Here is an 18,591-nt window from a genome sequence, read left to right on the forward strand (position 1 = left end):
CTACATCTTGTGACAGTTAAACTATGGAATTTTCTCTATGTGCTGTGTGAAGCAGCATTTCTGTTTGCATGTCCCAAAACACCCACCATTCTATATGCCTGATAATCGTACCTTTAACAATGCTTTCCACCAGTTTACCCAGAGATGTAAATTTGACCAGCCCATAATTTCATGGATTTCCACTTGTCCCTTTAAAAAAGCCTGGTCAGTTTCCAGTCCTCAAGTATGGAGGCCAACTGTGAAGGTCGAGTTTATGTTATAACACCAGCAATCTCCCATTTCAGTCCTTCATGAACCACCTGAACTGTTTGAACCACCTAAATTTGTTAATTTTTTAATTTGCTGGTAAACTGGAATTTAATCTCGTCTAAGTATTTGCCTCAACACTCCTAACCCCTTCTTGGAAATCTCTGTTCAAGCACAGGTTATCTACTGGCAAAAGTATCCACCCACCTTACATCTTACACTGTGAAAACGGATGCAGATAATTCATTAAGCTTCTTTGTAAACTTTTTATTTTCCTTTAGGACAGCTTCAACCTCCTTGTTGTCTAGAAGTCCCACCTACCCACAAACTGATTTCCTGTTTCTGAAGTATGAAAAAGATTGGGGGGGATATATTTTTAGGAATATGTTCCTAAAATTGCTACCCTCTGATTATTATTGGCTGCTTTCATTTCCTTTGCTAGTGTTTTGTTTGTTTGTTTGTTTGTTTACTTTTTGTTTCCCTCATTTATTTGTGCAAAGCTTTCATTTTTTTTTGTAGGAAGTTTTCATTTTCTGGCTTCCTTGACTCTACTCATGAACCATGCAGACATCCTCTTTGATTTGGTAGTAGCTTTCCTGACTCATGGTATACATTTTAGCTGAGAATCCATTTCTATGGTTTTGAGCAACACCGAAGCATTGTGCAGTTTTTTCACCCTACTGACTTTCCCTTTCAGTTGCCTTTTTACCAGCCCCTCATTTTTCTGATGTTTCCCCCTTTGAAACCAAATGTGATCAGTTTGGATTTCCATGGCAACTGTCCACTTAGAAATATGTTGAATTTGATAGTACAATGACCACCCATTTCTCATTGACGCAACAACACTGCCAGATCTTATGTGTCACTTGGGATTACGTCCAGGGTTTGCCTCCCCTCTGGTCGGTTCGATTTTGACATTCTTAATTATGATCTCTCTAACCATCTCCTCATGTGCAATAGAAACCTCAGAAAAAGAGGCAAAATCTAGTCCAATTGAGGGGACATCAATGCAGGCAGGAGAAGAAAGCATAAGATTTATCCAGAATTGTGTCTTTCCTTCATTGCTCAAGTAGAAGGGGGCAGATGTACAGTGATATTACAGCAAAGAGCCTGTGACAGCTATTGCTTCTGAGGTGACAGGAGACCTGTGACAGTTTAGAGTTACACTTCGCTGTTTTTTGGCAAGACTTCTGCAGCACTGCACTAGCACAAGTCATGATGCACAAATACCTTCAAAACGTTTGTGGCTGTCATAGTCCTCTGAGCAGGGTACTTCAATGAATTTGTATTGTAGGCTTTCACCTTGATGGGCCAGTACTTCGGTAACTCCATCTTCACCAAGCAAGTAGCTGCCACTCAGGAGGTAGCCGAGCATGGCAGATGACAGGAGGAATGCCACTTTCAGCCACTTCCGGCGTGAGTCTTTCTGGACACTGCCTTTCACGCCACTGAAAATGAAAAAACAAAACAAAATCCCCTTGTAAGAGAACAGCAACTCCAACCACGGTGTTGCATTTTAATAAAGAGGTATTATTTGGGGAGCAAGTCCATGCTTAATCCTCAGCTGCAGAAATGAAGGCTATTGGAGCAAGTGAAATGGGCACTAGCAAGAGGAACATGCCAGTGATCTGACTTAAGAGTGTAGACAGAGAGCTAGATTCGACTAACCCAGGGTCTAGCAGAAGCCAGCACAAGACTCTTGCTAGTGTAATGGGGATTCTCCCCACACAGACATGGCCTCCCACAAATCCAGTATGGAGGATCAGAAGAAACCCCAGAACAGTGCATGATGGGGGAGGAGGGACACCTTTCCATCCTGCAAGCAAACATTCTTGCACTGACAAAATGGTCAATTTAGTATGACAAATTCCATTCCAAGCATCTATAAATCTGATTTGCAACATGTTCTTTATAAATGAAGGACTGAAAATCTTACTTTGTGGGTCACCTCTGCAGTCTATTAAACAGACTGTGCACATTAAACAAAAGCCAGGCAAAAGGAGTTCAGAATTCATAGTATTTAGAAGTTGGTACTTACTACAAGATTACCTAGGAGAGTACTGGCATGTCATCATTTCAGCCATTTACAGATCTTCACCCTCGAAAACAGCAGTGGAGAACCTCTGGCCCTTATTAGGCCTGCCATGCCTCACTACTTGGTCCATGCAGTCATTTCTGCCAAGCTACACTCACCTAACCTATACCTCATGCCATATATAATGTCAGGTGTAGGGCAAGTAAAGATGCAGCTGGGCCAAAAGAGCTGATGAATGATACCTACAAGTGCAAAGACCTGTGCAAGCCACTGTATACCCGACTCTCCATCCATTAGCTGATTGGCATGTTTTGTGGTGTGCTATGCACCAGGCTTTGGAAGCACTGACAGTCAGACTTTGAATTCAAATTGCATGTGCCAAAGTTGGTCACCTGACATCAGGTGATTGACAGGAAGGTGACCTGTTAGGATCTCTCCCCCCCCTCTGCCCGACCACTGCCACATCCCCACCCTTGTTCTAAACACACATGGGCACAGAAAGAACCAGATGCCATGGGCCAAGTACATGTGAACTCCAGCACAAGCCTATCAAAGTACAGTGGTACCTCGGGTTAAGTACTTAATTCGTTCCGGAGGTCCGTTCTTAACCTGAAACTGTTCTTAACCTGAAGCACCACTTTAGCTAATGGGGGCCTCCTGCTGCCGCTGCGCCGCCGGAGCATGATTTCTGTTCTCATCCTAAAGCAAAGTTCTTAACCCGAGGTAATATTTATGGGTTAGCGGAGTCTGTCACCTGAAGCATATGTAACCCGAGGTACCAATGTATACCTTTGACTCAAAAGCCTTGTTCAGATGGAGCTCCAAATCCATCATCCAATCTCAGCTGTGAGGAAAACAGCCTGAAGCTGCTGAAAAATTCATCCCAAACAATTCACTCTTCATTAATAAGACATGCTTTACTATAAATATCTGCTCCTCTGAATTCCATAGAGACTCTGAACACCTGTGCTCCAACTGTTCTCTCTGAATCAACATAATCAGTAGTGGAGACGGAAAGGGTGTTTTTATATGAAATGCTGCATACCCTCAATGCTTTATTGTGCCGTCCTTCCCCTTGAATATGGGGTTGAATCCAATATTAGTTATACTCAGAGCAGATCCACTGAAATAGATGGACATGCCTAATTTGTGTAATTGCAATGGGTCTATTCTGAATAGAGCTTAGTTAGATGCAACCCATGGTCTTCTCTTCTTTCCTCACAACAACTTGCAAGACAGATTAGGATGAACATCTGTGACTGGTCCACAATTACCCAGTGAGCTTCAGGCTTCTCCCTTGGTCTAAAGCCAACACTGCAACTGCTGCTACTAGGCAATAATTGAGTGTGTGTTAAAGAAAAGGAACATAATGACCCTAAAGTAATGCAATGAGTCAATGCTAGCAAGCTTGCTACAGGGGTGTCAAGTCCAGGAAAGTACTATGTGAAGAATACTCAAGAAAATAATTAACACTCAGCAAAAAGGGGGGGAGGGTTAGTTCTATAGAAACTTCACATTCAGTGTACTACTAGTTACACACTTTCCCCCCAATGTATCCATCTGTAATCTTCACCCATCACACTGAACAGAAGTACAAGGTATCATTTCACTACAAGTGCTTGTGTGAAAGTGTGTACATTTGCTGGTTTTTACTGCTCTATTATTATACACAGACCCTACACTCATTGAACTTTACATATGGACATGTATGGCCCTGTAGTGTTTTCTACATGTGGCAGGCAACTGAAGGCCACGCCTTCTAAGATTCAGGCATCAACTGGGGGAAAAGCCAACATTCCTGACCCCACGCAGCAAGGAATAAGCAAGCTCCACCGAGCTCAATGGATCTTTCTCCAGTGAGTGTCATAGGTAAAAAAAAGGTAAAGGACCCCTGGACAGCTAAGTCCAGTCAAAGGCGACTATGGGGTTGGGCGCTCATATGGGATTACAACGTAGTAGTAGAAGCCGTATTTCCTGCTTACTGTCCCCTGCCTGGGCCTGAGACCACAACTTAGGATGGATTTCCCCGCGCCAACACGCAACTCACACCCCAACCCCATGCACACAGGGTTACTTGAAAAGCAGCCCCATTGAATTCATCTGAAGATTGCTCCTAGATTAGCACGCTAGGATCGCAGTCACACACTCCGAAGCCAAACCAACTGGTAAAAGTGCCTCCCTACCATCACATCAGATTACTGATATACGGGCCGGATGCTGGCATTGATGAGGACCAAGCGTTTAGCATGGTTTGAGGGCGCTCTCCCGGGAGGGAGAGGAGGACAAAAGACGCGCGCAACCCTCCTGACTCTGCTTGCAACTCGCAACCCCCGGTCCCCTCCGGCCGTGGCCACGCGGCGCTCGCCGGACAAAAGGAGGTACCTGCTGAGACGGCGGCGCTCCTCCGCCCGAGCCCCTGCGCCAGCCCCGCCGCTCTCCGGAGTGCGGGAACCCGCTCGCCGCTGCGGAGCCATCGCGCGGGAACTGAGCAGCTGCGCACGGGGCGCGAGGATGTGTCAGCCTCAGAGCTTCCACTCCAAGCAGCCGGGAGCAGAAGGCGGCGGGGGGGGGCGGGGGAGGGAGCGCGCGAGAGCGAGACACCGAGGAGAGGGGGAAAGGTGGCGACCAATCGGCATCCTCCTTTCCCGGAGCGGAAGCTACAGAGGGAAGAATGTGCAGGCAGGAGCAGCCGATGACGGAAAGAGAGAGCAGCGCGGAAGGGCAGGGAAGCTTAATCGAGGCTGCAGGAGGAATGGAGCGCGAAGGAGCGGAGGTGAGAAGGAGCGGAGTTGTTGTTGTTGTTGTGGAAGAAGGTGGGCTGGCGCGCGCGGCGAAGAGGGGCAGCTCCCCGGGGGAGGAGAGGGAACCCGAGCCGAAGGATGGTGGGGCCTGAGCGACCTGCGGCAGGATTTACGTATAAGCTAAACAAGCTATAGCTTAGGGCCCCACTCTCTTGGGGGCACCCCAAAAAATTAAAGAAAAAAGAACTGGATGTACATTTCCAAAATAGGATAAAAAATAAAATAAAACCTACACACAGCAGCAGTGTTTTGTGTTGTGTAGGCTCCTATGATGTAAGTAATGGGCCTTACCTGCTCCCTAAAACATCACTGGTTTGCTCTTTTCTATGTATAGGGTGCCTACATTCTGCATGTGCAAATGGCTTTAGATACTTATTAGGTCCATCAATTACCACATAGCATATATTCAACACAAAAACCAGCAACAGTTTGTTGTTGACAAAGGACAGCTGGACATATAAAGGGCCCCATTACCTTCAGTAGCTTAGGGCCTCATCAAACCTAAATCCGTCACCTGCCCCAGAAGCAGCGACTATTGCTGTGGTTGCCGTTTCCCATGACGTGTCTCGTGGCTACTGGGCCACATCTGGGAAGGAGAGGGGGGGTCACGTGTGTGGCAGCTGGGAGGGTTTGGCATTTTTGGTGGAAACTTGTTTTGCTGCCAGGGTGTTTAGCCAGTAAATTGATGGGTGGTGGGGCAAGGGGTCTTTTCAGTCCCATGTGCTGAAATTGACCCCCAAACGGAACGGGCAGATGCCACACTGTCTTGGCCCCTGCATCTTGAATGAATGCTCGCTTGTCATCCTGCAGTCAAAATTAGCAGTTTCATAGATGGATACTTAAGTTAAGGGTACATTTAAACACAGTATCTACCTGCATCATCATACATGGACTTGGATTTATTGGTGACCTTCTTGTTGCCTGTGCATTGTTTTAAATATTTCCTCTTTTGAGGATGAGCCATAGCTTAGTGCTAATGTAGATGCTTTGCATGCAGAAAGCCCCAGGTTCAGTTTCTGGTATCTCCAGGTAGGGACAAACCCTCTCTGAAATTTTGAAGGATCACTGATAGTCAGTAGAGACAATGCTGAAGAGTGTGTGTGTGTGTGTGTGTGTGTGAAGGAGCGTCTCCACCCCCATCGTTCTACCCAGACACTGAGATCTAGCGCCAAGGGCCTTCTCGGTAGTGGCACCCACCACTCGGTAGTGGCACCCTCCCATCAGATGTCAAAGAAATAAACAACTATCTAACATTTAGAAGACATCTGAAGGCAGCCCTGTTTAGGGAAGTTTTTAATGACTGATGTTTAAATGTATTTTTAATCTTTTGTTGGAAGCTGCCCAGAGTGGCTGGGTAAACCCAGCCAGATGGGCAGGGTATAAATAATTTATTATTATTATTATTGTGATGATGATGTGTGTGGTACAGTGAAAAGCTATGGGACCTTCCTTCCTTCCTTAAATGTCAGTTTGCAGCTCAGATTATTTTGACATGTAGGGATCACTCAGAAAGGCTGAGGTAAGAGAAAGTGCATATGCACCTCTCTTTCATGGAAATGAACAACATCCATTAGAGTGAATAGGGAAGGATGAAATGGTGCGGAAGCCATGTGCACTGCCTTGAACTCATTGGAAGAAAGGTACAGTATACATGTAATGAATAACTGTGTGTATATCACAGTAGTGATTATTGCCTATATGAAAATAAAGAATATGCAATTTATAAGGAACCAGATTTTCATCTTGATTCCAATTATTCCATGGGAGGCTTCCATTTTTTTATATTCTTGTTCGGTTATGTGAGTAAATAAGTATCTTCACGATTTTCCTTCTTCTCCAGGTATAAGCACTTGGATTTGCTACTCACATCTGGAACATGGAAGAAAACAGAGTGGTGGTTTCTTCTCCATTTGAACTGCACCTGGTACACTTAGATCTCAAGGGAGCCCCACCAAAGGTCTCATACATGGCAGAGGTAACACAATGTTGGTCTATGTAAATCAGAGAGTTGAACCTCTTCTGATGTTGATTTGGTTGAAGTTAGTTGCATCCAGTGAGTTTAATTTTTCCACTGCCTTGTGCCATGTAGTCTGAGTTGTAGGTTTAATTGCATTTCCGTCTTGTTCTCCAGCATGAAAAGATTCAATTGCTTCACCCCCTAAAGCAGGGGTATTTATAACTGCCACTTCCTGATAATGCCTGCTGTGAAAACTAAGGTGTCTTACTGCATAATTTAAAAAAAAAATTAAAAATAAATATTTAAGGATGAGCAGTAACAGGTTTTAGTGGACTACCCTAAGGAGGCCTACAAAGAAAGGGCTCTATTCTATGTCATACAGATTCTAGTGTTTCAGATACGGCAAAAGGATTGCATTTATTGAAGCATTTTTACCCCAGCCAAAAAAAAATAGGTTCCAAGAATGGCTTACAAATGTCAATGCTAAAGCAGTCCCTGCCCTCAGGCCTGTAATCTAAAAGACATGACAGGAAAGAAAAAGGGATTGGAGCAGTGGAGTACGCTTGGAGCAGGGCTATCTCTCACGCACGAGAGCAGGAAATAACAATATAATCATTCCCTAAGATGTGTTAATGTTTTACAAAACTAAATTCCACACTAGCTGGATATTTCACATGTTTTGTGCAACCAACAGATCTTCCCATTGTTCCATGCCCTGGGTGCAAATGGCATTCTCCTTGAATATGAGGATATGTTCCCCTATGATGGGGAACTGAAACCACTTCAAGCAAATGATGCATACAGGTAAGGTAGATAGTAAGGTTTTCTAATTGCAGTTGGCTGGCCAGAATAAAAACTGCCCTGCACATAAACCCATGAACATATTTGCCTGTAATTTGGAATGTTTAACCTGTGCTGGGACTGCTACTGTGCCTGTAAATTTCACCCATACCTCCCTCAAGCAGGGGGCGAGGATCCATAGCCATTTTTTAAATTTCCCAATTTTGGGGTGGGGATAATAAAGCAGATTTCAATATGCTAAACCTCATCAGTCAGTTGGACCAAGTTGGGCTGTGTTCCAAATTGGGATCTTAACTGGATCTTGTGGTTAGTGCACATCCTAGATGTGTGTGTTTGTGTAGGTGGCGACCATTTTGCACACAGCAGATTGATGTGCAGCCTCTGACACACATGTCATTTTTTGCCATGGAACAGGGCAGAATGGGCTTATGTGCATAATGACCCAGAACGGAACCCTCGCACAAACAGGGAGTTGCCTGTGTGTATAAATAGTGAAATTTTTAACATGTTGAAATATAGCATTGATAACAAAGTTGTTTTTTATTGTTTTCTAGTTCCTCTGAGATTAAAGAGATTTTAAAGCTGGCAAAGTTACATGAGCTAGAGGTTGTCCCTCTGGTCCAGACCTTTGGACATATGGAGGTAAATGCCAGGATGTCAAATGTCACACACACTTGAATTTGAGGGGGGTTGCTTTGGGTAAGGGGGGAGCTGTTTGTTTTGCTGCCTGTAGTGCAATAGCAACCAATGTAGTGGGGCAGAGTTGTGGGACACAATCTGACTTCAGGTCGTGTGATGGTACAGTAAAGGGCTTTTATAATTCACCCTACTTGGCCCTAGCTTATTCAGCTGGGGCATCTGTAAACACTTGCAGAAGTCCTTTGCTTATGTCTTTGGTCACCCTTTTTGCTTCAGTTTAGTGACCACACCCATTACGTCTTGCTTCTCCTGCAGTTTGTCCTGAAGCACAAAGAATTCTGTCACCTACGGGAAATGGCAATGTTCCCCAACAGTGTGAATCCCCATAAAGAGGAATCCCTGAAGCTGGTCAGCACAATGATAGAACAAGTGGTAGCACTGCATGATGATCTTCGATGGTTTCACATCGGCTGTGATGAGGTATAGTATGGGACCTGGGGCTGGAATCATTTCCAATGCAGTCATGATGTCTTCCTTGACCCTGGGCATGCTGGGCTGTCAAATTCTCTTAATCACGAGATAAACATCATCATTGCATGATCCACACTGGCTTATTCAGATGCACAGAGGTTGAAATTCTTTGGTTCTTAAGTGTTTGTGTTTAAATCCTTACTATGAGTTTTTAATGTATCAGGCCTTTATAGCTCTGCATACTGGACATTTTTTTTTAGTAATTACTATAGTTAAAAGATAACCTTTCTACTTGTGTGACTGCTTCCTGATGTTTTAATGATAGGGAAATAAACACAGATGTCTTACAAGGGCTCCCCTATGCGTTCTTCAGCCATCACTGGCCACTGAAAGGAAAAGAGAATTTGGCTGACTAGAGTACAGAGCAATGAGTGAATCTTTGGATTCATGATCTGATTTTAGCTCATTTGTACTTCCTAGCTTTGGGCAGTTGTTTTATATTGTCAGGTGTTTCTATGGGAATACAACGCAAAATGGCTCCCCTGGGGTGATTGATCCCCACCCAGTGCTTTGAAGCACATAGCCCTCATTCCACTTGCCTAGCAGGCATGAAGACTTTCAGCAGGGATGGCTGAATGCACAGTAAGTGCTTCTAAATAGTATGGAGTGGGCAGTTTTCATTGACATAACTTTAGTAACTGCTTTGTGTGCTCCAGGCCAAAGTCTGTGATAGCCATCATTGGAGCAGGAATATCCTTGTGAGAGAACTGCCTGTATTTCTACTTCATATTAAGCCATAGATCAAAACAAACTGCAAACGAGCAGTGTGGTGGTTCACATTGTTGTGCAGTACTCAATATACAGTGCTCTGCTCTTTATTTTACGGTGCCACCATGAAACAAGCCAGAGTCTGGCTTGTTGTGACGTCCACACCAAGGGCCATGGTTTGTTTCTCTCCAAACAAACCACAAGTGGTAACCAGGGCTTTGTGTGTGTGCTTTGAGGGAAACAAATCACAAGCTCAGGTTTGGACAACATGACCAGTCAGACTCCTGCTTGCTTCCTCCATGGCACAGTAGGAACTGGAAATGGGAAAGGTCCAAGAGGGAACTTGACAACAGCATAAACCATCATGCTGCTTGTTGACATCAAACCATAGTTTGTTTTAAACTATAGCTTAATGCGACACGTGAATCAGGCCAGTAACTAGTATGTTGTTGGTGCTGAAAAATAAATGAATTGCTAAATGGCACTTATCAGAATAGCAGTAAACGAAGAATGCATTGGTTGGTGTCTCCAGGTGTATTATCTGGGTGAAGGAGAAGAGTCCAAACAGTGGCTGCAGGAAGAAGAAAATACGATAGAAAAACTGTGCCTGTCCCACATGAAAGCCGTGGCCAGCCATGTAGTCTCAGCCTACCCTACAGTGAAACCTATTGTGTGGGATGACATGCTGAGGGGAATGAGCGAAAAAACACTGAGAGGTATGTTGTCACCAGAAAGGGAAAACAAAACAAATTCCTTCCAGTAGCACCTTAAAGACCAACTAAGTCAGTTCTTGGTATGAGCTTTCGTGTGCATGCACACTTCTTCAGATACACTGAAACAGAAGTTTCCAGACCCTTCTATATAGTAAGAAGGTGGGGAGGGGTATTACTCAGAAGGGTGGTGGGAATGGGTGATTGGCAGATAGCTGTGATGAGCCTGTTGACGACTCTTAACGACTGCAATAGGTCTTACAGGAAAAAGCAAGGGGTGAAAAGGTGAAAAATGGCTTTGTCATGTATAATGAGATAAGAATCCAAGGTCTTTGTTCAGACCAGGTTTCTCCATGGTTTTAAGTTTGGTGATAAGTTGTAATTCAGCAGCTTCTCTTTCCAGTCTATTTCTGAAATTGAAGTGTTCTCCTACTGGTTTCTCTGTCTTGTGATTCCTGATGTCTGATTTATGTCCGTTTATTCTTTGGCGTAAGGTCTGGCCTGTTTGTCCAATATAGAGAGCTGAAGGACACTGTTGGCATTTTATGGCATACACAATGTTAGACGATGAGCAATTAAATAGTCCCGAGATGGTATGTGTGATGTTGTTGGGGCCAGTAATGGTGTTGTCCGGGTGTATGTGGCAGCAAAGTTGGCATCTGGGTTTATTGCAGGCTCTGGTGCCAGTGTCTGTGTTAGGTGTCCGTGTTATTGGACAAACAGGCCAGACCTTATGCCAAAGAATAAACGGACATAAATCGGACATCAGGAATCACAAGACAGAGAAACCAGTAGGAGAACACTTCAATCTCCCAGGACATTCTATACAAGATCTCAAAGTAGCTGTTTTACTACAAAGGAATTTCAGAAATAGACTGGAAAGAGAAGCTGCTGAATTACAACTTATCACCAAACTTAAAACCATGGAGAAACCTGGTCTGAACAAAGACCTTGGATTCTTATCTCATTATACATGACAAAGCCATTTTTCACCTTTTCACCCCTTGCTTTTTCCTGTAAGACCTATTGCAGTCGTTAAGAGTCGTCAACAGGCTCATCACAGCTATCTGCCAATCACCCATTCCCACCACCCTTCTGAGTAATACCCCTCCCCACCTTCTTACTATATAGAAGGGTCTGGAAACTTCTGTTTCAGTATATCTGAAGAAGTGTGCATGCACACGAAAGCTCATACCAAGAACTGACTTAGTTGGTCTTTAAGGTGCTACTGGAAGGAATTTGTTTTGTTTTGACTATGGCAGACCAACACGACTACCTATCTGTAACCAGAAAGGGAGTCTCACAGAAAAATTGAGCAACATAATTCATTTCTGGCAGGTCAGAATTCATTGTGGTTTCAGAGTTAGTTTCAGATGTATTGAAAGGTAGACACCTTTATTGGGGAGCGGATGCTTTTAAATGCCTCAAAGAAGCACTTTGAGCATTTAAAATAAAACACTCTATAACCAGGGCTTTTCTTCAGCTGAAACTCACCAGAACTGAGTTACGGCACCACTTTGGTGCATACTGGCAACCCTTAAGGTTGGGGCTGTGTGGTGGGAGTGAAGAAGAGAAGGTGGGTGCTCCCCTAAAATTTCAGAGCTCAATAACATTGGGTGGGTGCTCAGCAAGGATATACTTGCTGCAATATCCTCATCCAGTATGTCCACACAGAACTGTGCTGTATTTTGGGGGATCGAGATCCTCAGACAAAATTAATAGGTTAAAAAAACTAAGTGCAAATACTAATTTTAAAAAGCCGTGCCAGGTCAAATTTCTGTGGTTTGAACTTTAATTATTCGGGGGAAATGAAAAATTCAAAAAGATATAGAACTTGTTTGCATTAAAATTATAGGATGTAAACCTGTTAATGGTTATAACCAACAATGGAAAGATTGTTTGATGTTGATGTTAATTAATTATTTTCCAAATATATACATATTAAAGTACTCCAGTTTAAAATGGCAAGGAAGAAAAGGAAAATTTACAATAGAAGCTTAGCGTAGCCTAATTAAATATATCTGAATAAGATATAAATGTACCAATGTTTCCAGTTTTTGTGTTGAATCACAGGGAAAGTTATGTGCCAGGTTAATAATGAACTGTGGGATTGGACCTCATTTAAGGTCTTATTAGTGTACTGCTTGTTCTGGGCTTTATCATTGGCCCACTACATTAGGAGGGACTGGGAATTTGATACATATTTTTTCTTAAGTCTTTGGGTGTTGTTTGAAATTATCACCAACCAATTTCCTTTATACATATCTCTACACAAATACAACTGAGAAATACAATCAGTTATATTTCTGTTTCTTTCCAGAGTCTGGGATAGCACAGCTTGCGGAGCTGATGATCTGGGACTACTCCCCGGACCTTGATGTGGATAGTAAAGGTTTGCATTGCTTTGTGACTTTGCTTGAAAAGGGGAAATGTGTTCAGTCATTGTCTGAAGTATAGAATAACTCCTCTTCTCACAGCGACCAGCCAGATGCCTATGGCAAGTCTGCAAGCAGAATCAGAGCAGAATCCAGCGGTCTTCCCACTTGCGATTCGCAGCAACTGGTACACAGAGGCATATGGCCTTTGACAGTGGAGGTAGAATATAACTAATGTACATAGCTGTCAACTTTCAGATTTGAAAATAAGGGATCAGCAGCCTCGAAAATAAGGGATCAGCCTCACCAGCAGTCTACGGGATATCTACCAATCCAGGATAGCAGCGGGAAACAGCACTGGAATAAGGAAATTTCCCGCAAAAAAAGGGAAGGTTGACAGCTATGCTAATGTGGCTAGTGGCAAAGTTTAGGAGAACGTAACAGCAGACACTGGAAACAGGAAATAAGCAATGTTGAGTCTTTTAGTAAATTGTAAAGGAATGAGAGTGAACCTGTCTTCTTATCTGAGGAGCAGCCATCTTGATTTAAATGTCAAGACCATACCAAAGTTGGGGTACTTGGGGGGGGGAGGAGTAAGGAGTGTTGATTGGACATTCTTATGGGTACTTTGAAAAAATGATAGCTATGTGGCATGAAGTCACTCCAGTTTGGTCATGTGGAATGTACTTATCACAAGCTATTTTTATTCATATTCCGAACACACAATTTTGACATCCAGCCAAGTGATGTTTGACTTTCCTCCTCACTGGCTTATTTCTTATCCTGAAGACAAAGGAGCTTCGACAGTGCTAGCAGATATTCTTCAGCGCCCAAAGAAGGAATTGGGGGGGGGGGGGTAATAACAAAGCAGAATTCTCCCATTGAGACAATAGCATAGGACATTTTTATCATTTTTAATTTAGGTCATTTGATTTATCTGTTTTAAACATGAGCACACCAGATAAAGTAATGTGTGGACAATTATCCATGTATTACTTTCTCCAATGTAATTGAAATCTGAGACTGGTTCAGCATTACCTCACAATAAATAGGTTGTGAGTAGTTTTAACTTTTCTAGCTAATGAGGCTGACCCTACGAAACGTACATTATCCTTATGTGAGTCTTACTAGCAAATATAGTTGCGTTTAGGAACATTGTCTTTTTTTCATCACGAGTCTGCCAGTCTCTTCTTTCCACTTGGTACAAGTTGGACCCAGTCCTGTATCAGCAGAAAATTGTTTATACACTGCCATTGAACTGTGGACTTTCCTGTCTCTCCCTTTACTTCTAGCAACTCTCATAAAAAAGTACCAGAAGTGTAACTTCTCAAAGCTGTGGTTTGCTAGTGCTTTTAAAGGGGCCACAGGAGTCAACCAGTGTCTGACCCTCATTGGACACCACCTTAAAAACCATGAGCAGTGGTTGAAAGTGGCTGAAAGCAGTCCTGCCGGTATCATCCAAGGAATCATCCTGACTGGTTGGCAAAGGTAATGAAACTTTACACAAGGGGATTAAGAGAGCGGTAGCATTATGAATACATTGAACACTACAGAATCTCTCCTCTTAAGAAGGATTCTGAAGTCAAGAGTTGAACTTGGACAGCACACACTTTTTTTGAGACCAAATAAATTCTGAGGCGAAACCTTTAAAATGCAGAAATTTCAGAAACAGGAGGAGACTCATCAGCTTGTGGAGGAACTTTTCCTCTCACCATTGGCTTCTGTTGTTTCTGCTTCCCACCCCATTGTGGATCCTGCCTTACATTTTCTTTTCTATGTTTTCCCAACTCCTTCCCCACCTTCTTCAAATTAACTAAAGTCCCAGACTTCCTTTTTCATTTCATCCTAAAAGAATGAACGGTTCTGCAAGAGGAACAGATCATATGACTCAAATTCAGTTTATATACAGGTGCATAATTTACTCAAACTGTAGATGTTTTCCATGCAGCTATATTCATTACATTCTGTAGGCTCCATAGATTGGTCTTAATAAAGTTCCTAAAGTCTCTGGGGCGACTGCAGATGCCTGCACTGCTTCAGTCCCTTGCTTATATTGCCTCTCACTGAATCGCTCTGCATTTTCTTCTCTAGGTATGACCACTTCTCTGTTCTGTGCGAGCTTCTGCCTGTAGGAATCCCATCATTAGCCGTATGTCTCCAGGCACTAAAGAACGGTATAGAATTACTCTCTCCTCAGTCAGATCTAAACCATGTGCACGGGATCCTGAAAACACTGCAAGATTATTAGCATCAGAATTTGTACATTCCTTTGGAATAGCTGCTTAACTTAAATTCCCCCTAATTGCCCACGAATGTATTAGAGCTATACTCTAGAATGGATAGCCAAGTTCCTTTACTTCATACATTGTCTCATGTCGTGATTAACAAGAACCTGTGAGGTATTCTTTTTTCAGTGGCCAAAGTGATTCGCCCTGAAGGAGTCCAGGACTCTTCATGACCTTCAGCCTTTCACATCTGATATCAATACTGGTTTCTAGATAATAATAGTTGCTAAGACCAGTCAAGCATACTTCATGACTAATGCCCATACATAACAGAATTAAATAGTTAAAACAGTTCTTTATACTTGTGTCCATTCCCTACCTACCCACCCACCCACCTCTGCAAGCTATAATCTCTCTGTCTATTAGAGATTCCATTAAACATGGCTGGTTCACCTAAGGCAGAGGTGGGAAATGTCAGGCTTGCAGACTAACTTGTCAGGAGTTTCCTCTGAGAAAACTTTTTGAGTCACAAGCACCAGGCTATGAGTGAGTTGCCACAAGGTGGCAACATTGAATAGTACAGGCCAAAGGAAAAGCTTCAGAAGGTGCGATGCTGGGCGGAAGCTTTTTGTTCCCCAGTTCCATCAGCTTTATTGCAACTTGATTTCAAAAAAAGTATGCTCAGGATCACACCCTAAATCAAAACCCACCTATCTATATAAAACTAGGCTGCCTTTTCTCCATTCTAAATAGCTGGCTGGGTTCTGAGCCATCATTAACTTATGAAACCTATTACAATGATTTCCATCCCACCCTTCATGACACAAATCCTTCTAAGACCGCTAGGAATCGCACTGTGTTTTTTAAACTTGGGTGACCTAGGGTCATAATTTCCTCCTTTAATAGCGGTGGGTTTTATACATGCAGGAACACACACACACATCACTAGGCCAGTTTTGTGTCCCGTTTAAGGTTTTACACTTAAAACAAAAGCAGCAATTCCTCTCTCTTTGGTCCTCCCAAGGTGGCTATTCAGAAAAGGTGAAAGAAGATGTAGAAAAATCCCTGGGGATCTCCAGTTTGGAAATAGACACTTATATGAGGTAATAGCCCCAACTTCTAGATTGCAACAGCATTTCTGGAAGCAATATTATGGGGAGTGGGGAATGTGCAAGCCCCTTTTGCTTTCAGGCCCCATGGGTATCAGGCCCAATGGGTTAGGGACAAAGTTCACTCTTGCCCAATTCTCTTCTTGAACAGTGACATCTCGGGGACATTCCCTGGAAGTGAAATTCTCTCGCTGGTGACCCAAATTACATTCTACCTCAAGCCCTCAGTGGATGAACTTCTGGAAAACAACAGGTGAGGAACAAAGAGGAGGAGCTGACACTCCATCATGTAGAGCTATAATCGATCTTATTGCCACATAAAATGTTTTATCTTTTTACTGTGTATTAACTTAAGGCAGTGTTTCCCAACCTTGGGTCTCCAGCTGTTTTTGGACTACAACTCCCATCATCCCTTGCTAGCAAGACCAATGGTCAGGGATGATGGGAATTGTAGTCCAACAGCAGCTGGAGACCCAACGTTGGGAAACACTGACTTAAGGACTTAAAAGTTATTTTTCCTTGCATAAGCAAGAACTGGGAGGGGGGGGGATTCTACCATATCATTTTAACCATCCTAACTGCACTTGTTACTAGATGCTTACATGGTGTTAAAGAGTATACTACTCTTATGTTCAATCTTACAGTTGGATTTACAGTATGTGATATCTCAGTCTGCCCTGTAGCTTTTCAGTTCCATTCACGCCCACATGTTCTTTAATTATTTTTGTATTATTATTTATTAAATTTGTATACTGCCCTTCATCTGAATATCACAGGGCAGTTCACAACATAAAAAAATACAAAACGAGAACACAAGATACGTAATAAAAATGAAAACAAACCAATACTCGCCCTCCCACATCTATTTATGGCTTATCACTTTTAGGTATGTCACAGGCTGGTTCAGCCCCTACCACAGAAAGAGGAAGAAGATCCATCCTATAATGATTCATCACTTTCAGCCAGATGCACTAAGGTAACAAAAATCTCTGATTCCTTGCAAAGTTTGTGTTTTGAAGATTATCTTAGGACAGGGAGATTAAAAGTTCATGATCTTATTCTCAACCATTGGCGTCAGAAATTTCTATGTTGAGGATGCCGTTTTGGACAGTGCATTTAAGTACCTCGCTCACTCAAATTCACAAACGGTCAAATATTCAATCATTACTTTATTAGAACACCAACAGCACCAAAGCAAGGAAATAGATCTGAAACCTTATTGTTTTCCTGCCACTCCAGCCATTGGCTGAACTGCTGTGAAGTAATCTACGGCTGGTGTGTTGCATGTAGACCATAAAATTAACCTGATTTTATGATCACAAAAGGTGCTATGGTTTTAGCTGCTGGTGACTTTGGCTAATTTGGCTGTAGGTTTTTGTATTTGCAAAAAAAAAGAAAAATTAAATACAGCAACTATGGGCAATAGTAGGCTCTTATTATACGTGTCTCAAAAATACACACACACACACACACACACACACACACACACACGTATGTATTCAAGTAGTTTTCCTTACTGGATTTTACCCACTAGCTCTCTGCAGTATTGTGAAAGCCTCCCTCTTCCCACAGGATGTAGAAGTTTTAAATGTAGTCTTCAGTAACTTTTAACATCTCTTAAGAATCAACCTGATCTTTGGTTTAGTTAGGTCTACATCACATGGCAATATATTAAATTCTGCTGCCGATTTCTTTTTAGACTTTTGACGAAGTGGACTACTGTGACGCAGGAGCTCCAAACAGCAATGGAAAAGACATTCTTTCTATCTGCTGCAGAAGAATGGATGGAGGAGAATGTCCAACCCAGCCTGCAAAGACTTCAGGGAACAGTCGATGATCTGGACAGAGCAATACAGGAATTATCCTAATACTCTTACAGACAGCTTTGCAGATTTGAAGCCCAGCATGGTACAGCTAGCATCATGCAGCTAGATTAGCATGTGTAAGCCGGGGAGATGCTCTTCAGGTGCAGAGATGAGTCTGTTGCGCTAACAGGCTTGGAATTAATCTTAAAAAGAAATTTTGAAGAGATACAGACTGCCTCGGGTCTTTCCCTTTCTTCTGAAAATGAACCAGCAATCACACTGTGTGCATAGGGTCACACTGGGTAGAAGTGAGAGCGGGCTCCAAGATTTCTCGTGGATTTGTTAAGATTGATTGCAGACTTTTACAATTTAAAAACCTGTGCACAGACACTTTAAATAAATCAAAAAAGTTGCACAATCCATTTATTAGTGTGCTTTGAACATCTCCACTGGTATGTTGGGGAAGCCTCATTATGCCCTCAAACAGATTTCTCAAGAAGGAAACAGGAATAAGTTGCCCAAAGCAGATAAGAAGCAAATGTTTTTAGTTTCTTCATTCTGGCCCCAACACCTGCTGCTGCCATGAGAGCTGGGCTGCAGATGGTGTTGGCTCTGCACAGCCCCTGCTGCTGGATGGTTGTTTTGCACA

The 18,591-nt window shown here is 42.9% G+C and overlaps 2 protein-coding genes across 3 annotated transcripts in view; one reads left to right on the plus strand and one right to left on the minus strand.

The window, feature by feature from the left end:
• OGFOD3 (2-oxoglutarate and iron dependent oxygenase domain containing 3) overlaps window positions 1–5,674 on the minus strand; it is a 47,170-nt gene extending 41,496 nt beyond the window's left edge. The window contains exons 1-2 of one of the 2 annotated variants that reach the window (XM_081850899.1): window positions 5,557–5,674; window positions 1,477–1,694 (exon numbers count right to left, since the gene is read on the minus strand). In XM_081850899.1, the coding sequence (XP_081707025.1) occupies window positions 1,477–1,621 (145 nt within the window). In that variant the 5' untranslated portion in view covers window positions 1,622–1,694; window positions 5,557–5,674. Of the gene's footprint in view, window positions 1–1,476; window positions 1,695–4,663; window positions 4,844–5,556 lie in introns of those variants that run through there. The other variant, XM_081850898.1, reaches the window with a different exon arrangement.
• Window positions 4,941–18,364, plus strand: HEXD (hexosaminidase D). Its single transcript, XM_081850824.1, has 13 exons — window positions 4,941–5,054; window positions 6,923–7,057; window positions 7,734–7,843; window positions 8,395–8,482; window positions 8,795–8,959; window positions 10,251–10,434; window positions 12,749–12,820; window positions 14,096–14,291; window positions 14,895–14,977; window positions 16,053–16,131; window positions 16,289–16,390; window positions 17,024–17,113; window positions 17,837–18,364. The coding sequence occupies exons 2-13, from the start codon at window positions 6,959–6,961 to the stop codon at window positions 18,003–18,005; spliced, it is 1,437 nt and encodes a 478-aa protein (XP_081706950.1). The 5' UTR covers window positions 4,941–5,054; window positions 6,923–6,958; the 3' UTR covers window positions 18,006–18,364.
• The last annotated feature ends 227 nt before the right edge of the window (window positions 18,365–18,591 follow it).

Source organism: Podarcis erhardii (assembly GCF_964252035.2).
Source record: "Podarcis erhardii genome assembly, chromosome: 2".
NCBI lineage: Eukaryota > Metazoa > Chordata > Lepidosauria > Squamata > Lacertidae > Podarcis > Podarcis erhardii.

Excerpts from the sequence above, each read along its gene's own strand:
- HEXD (XM_081850824.1), top strand. The coding sequence starts at position 6,959 with ATGGAAGAAAACAGAGTGGTGGTTTCTTCTCCATTTGAACTGCACCTG. Across the intron at positions 7,058-7,733 it reads AGGTCTCATACATGGCAGAG|ATCTTCCCATTGTTCCATGC; the intron begins GTAACACAATGT and ends TGCAACCAACAG. Across the intron at positions 16,391-17,023 it reads GAACTTCTGGAAAACAACAG|GTATGTCACAGGCTGGTTCA; the intron begins GTGAGGAACAAA and ends TATCACTTTTAG.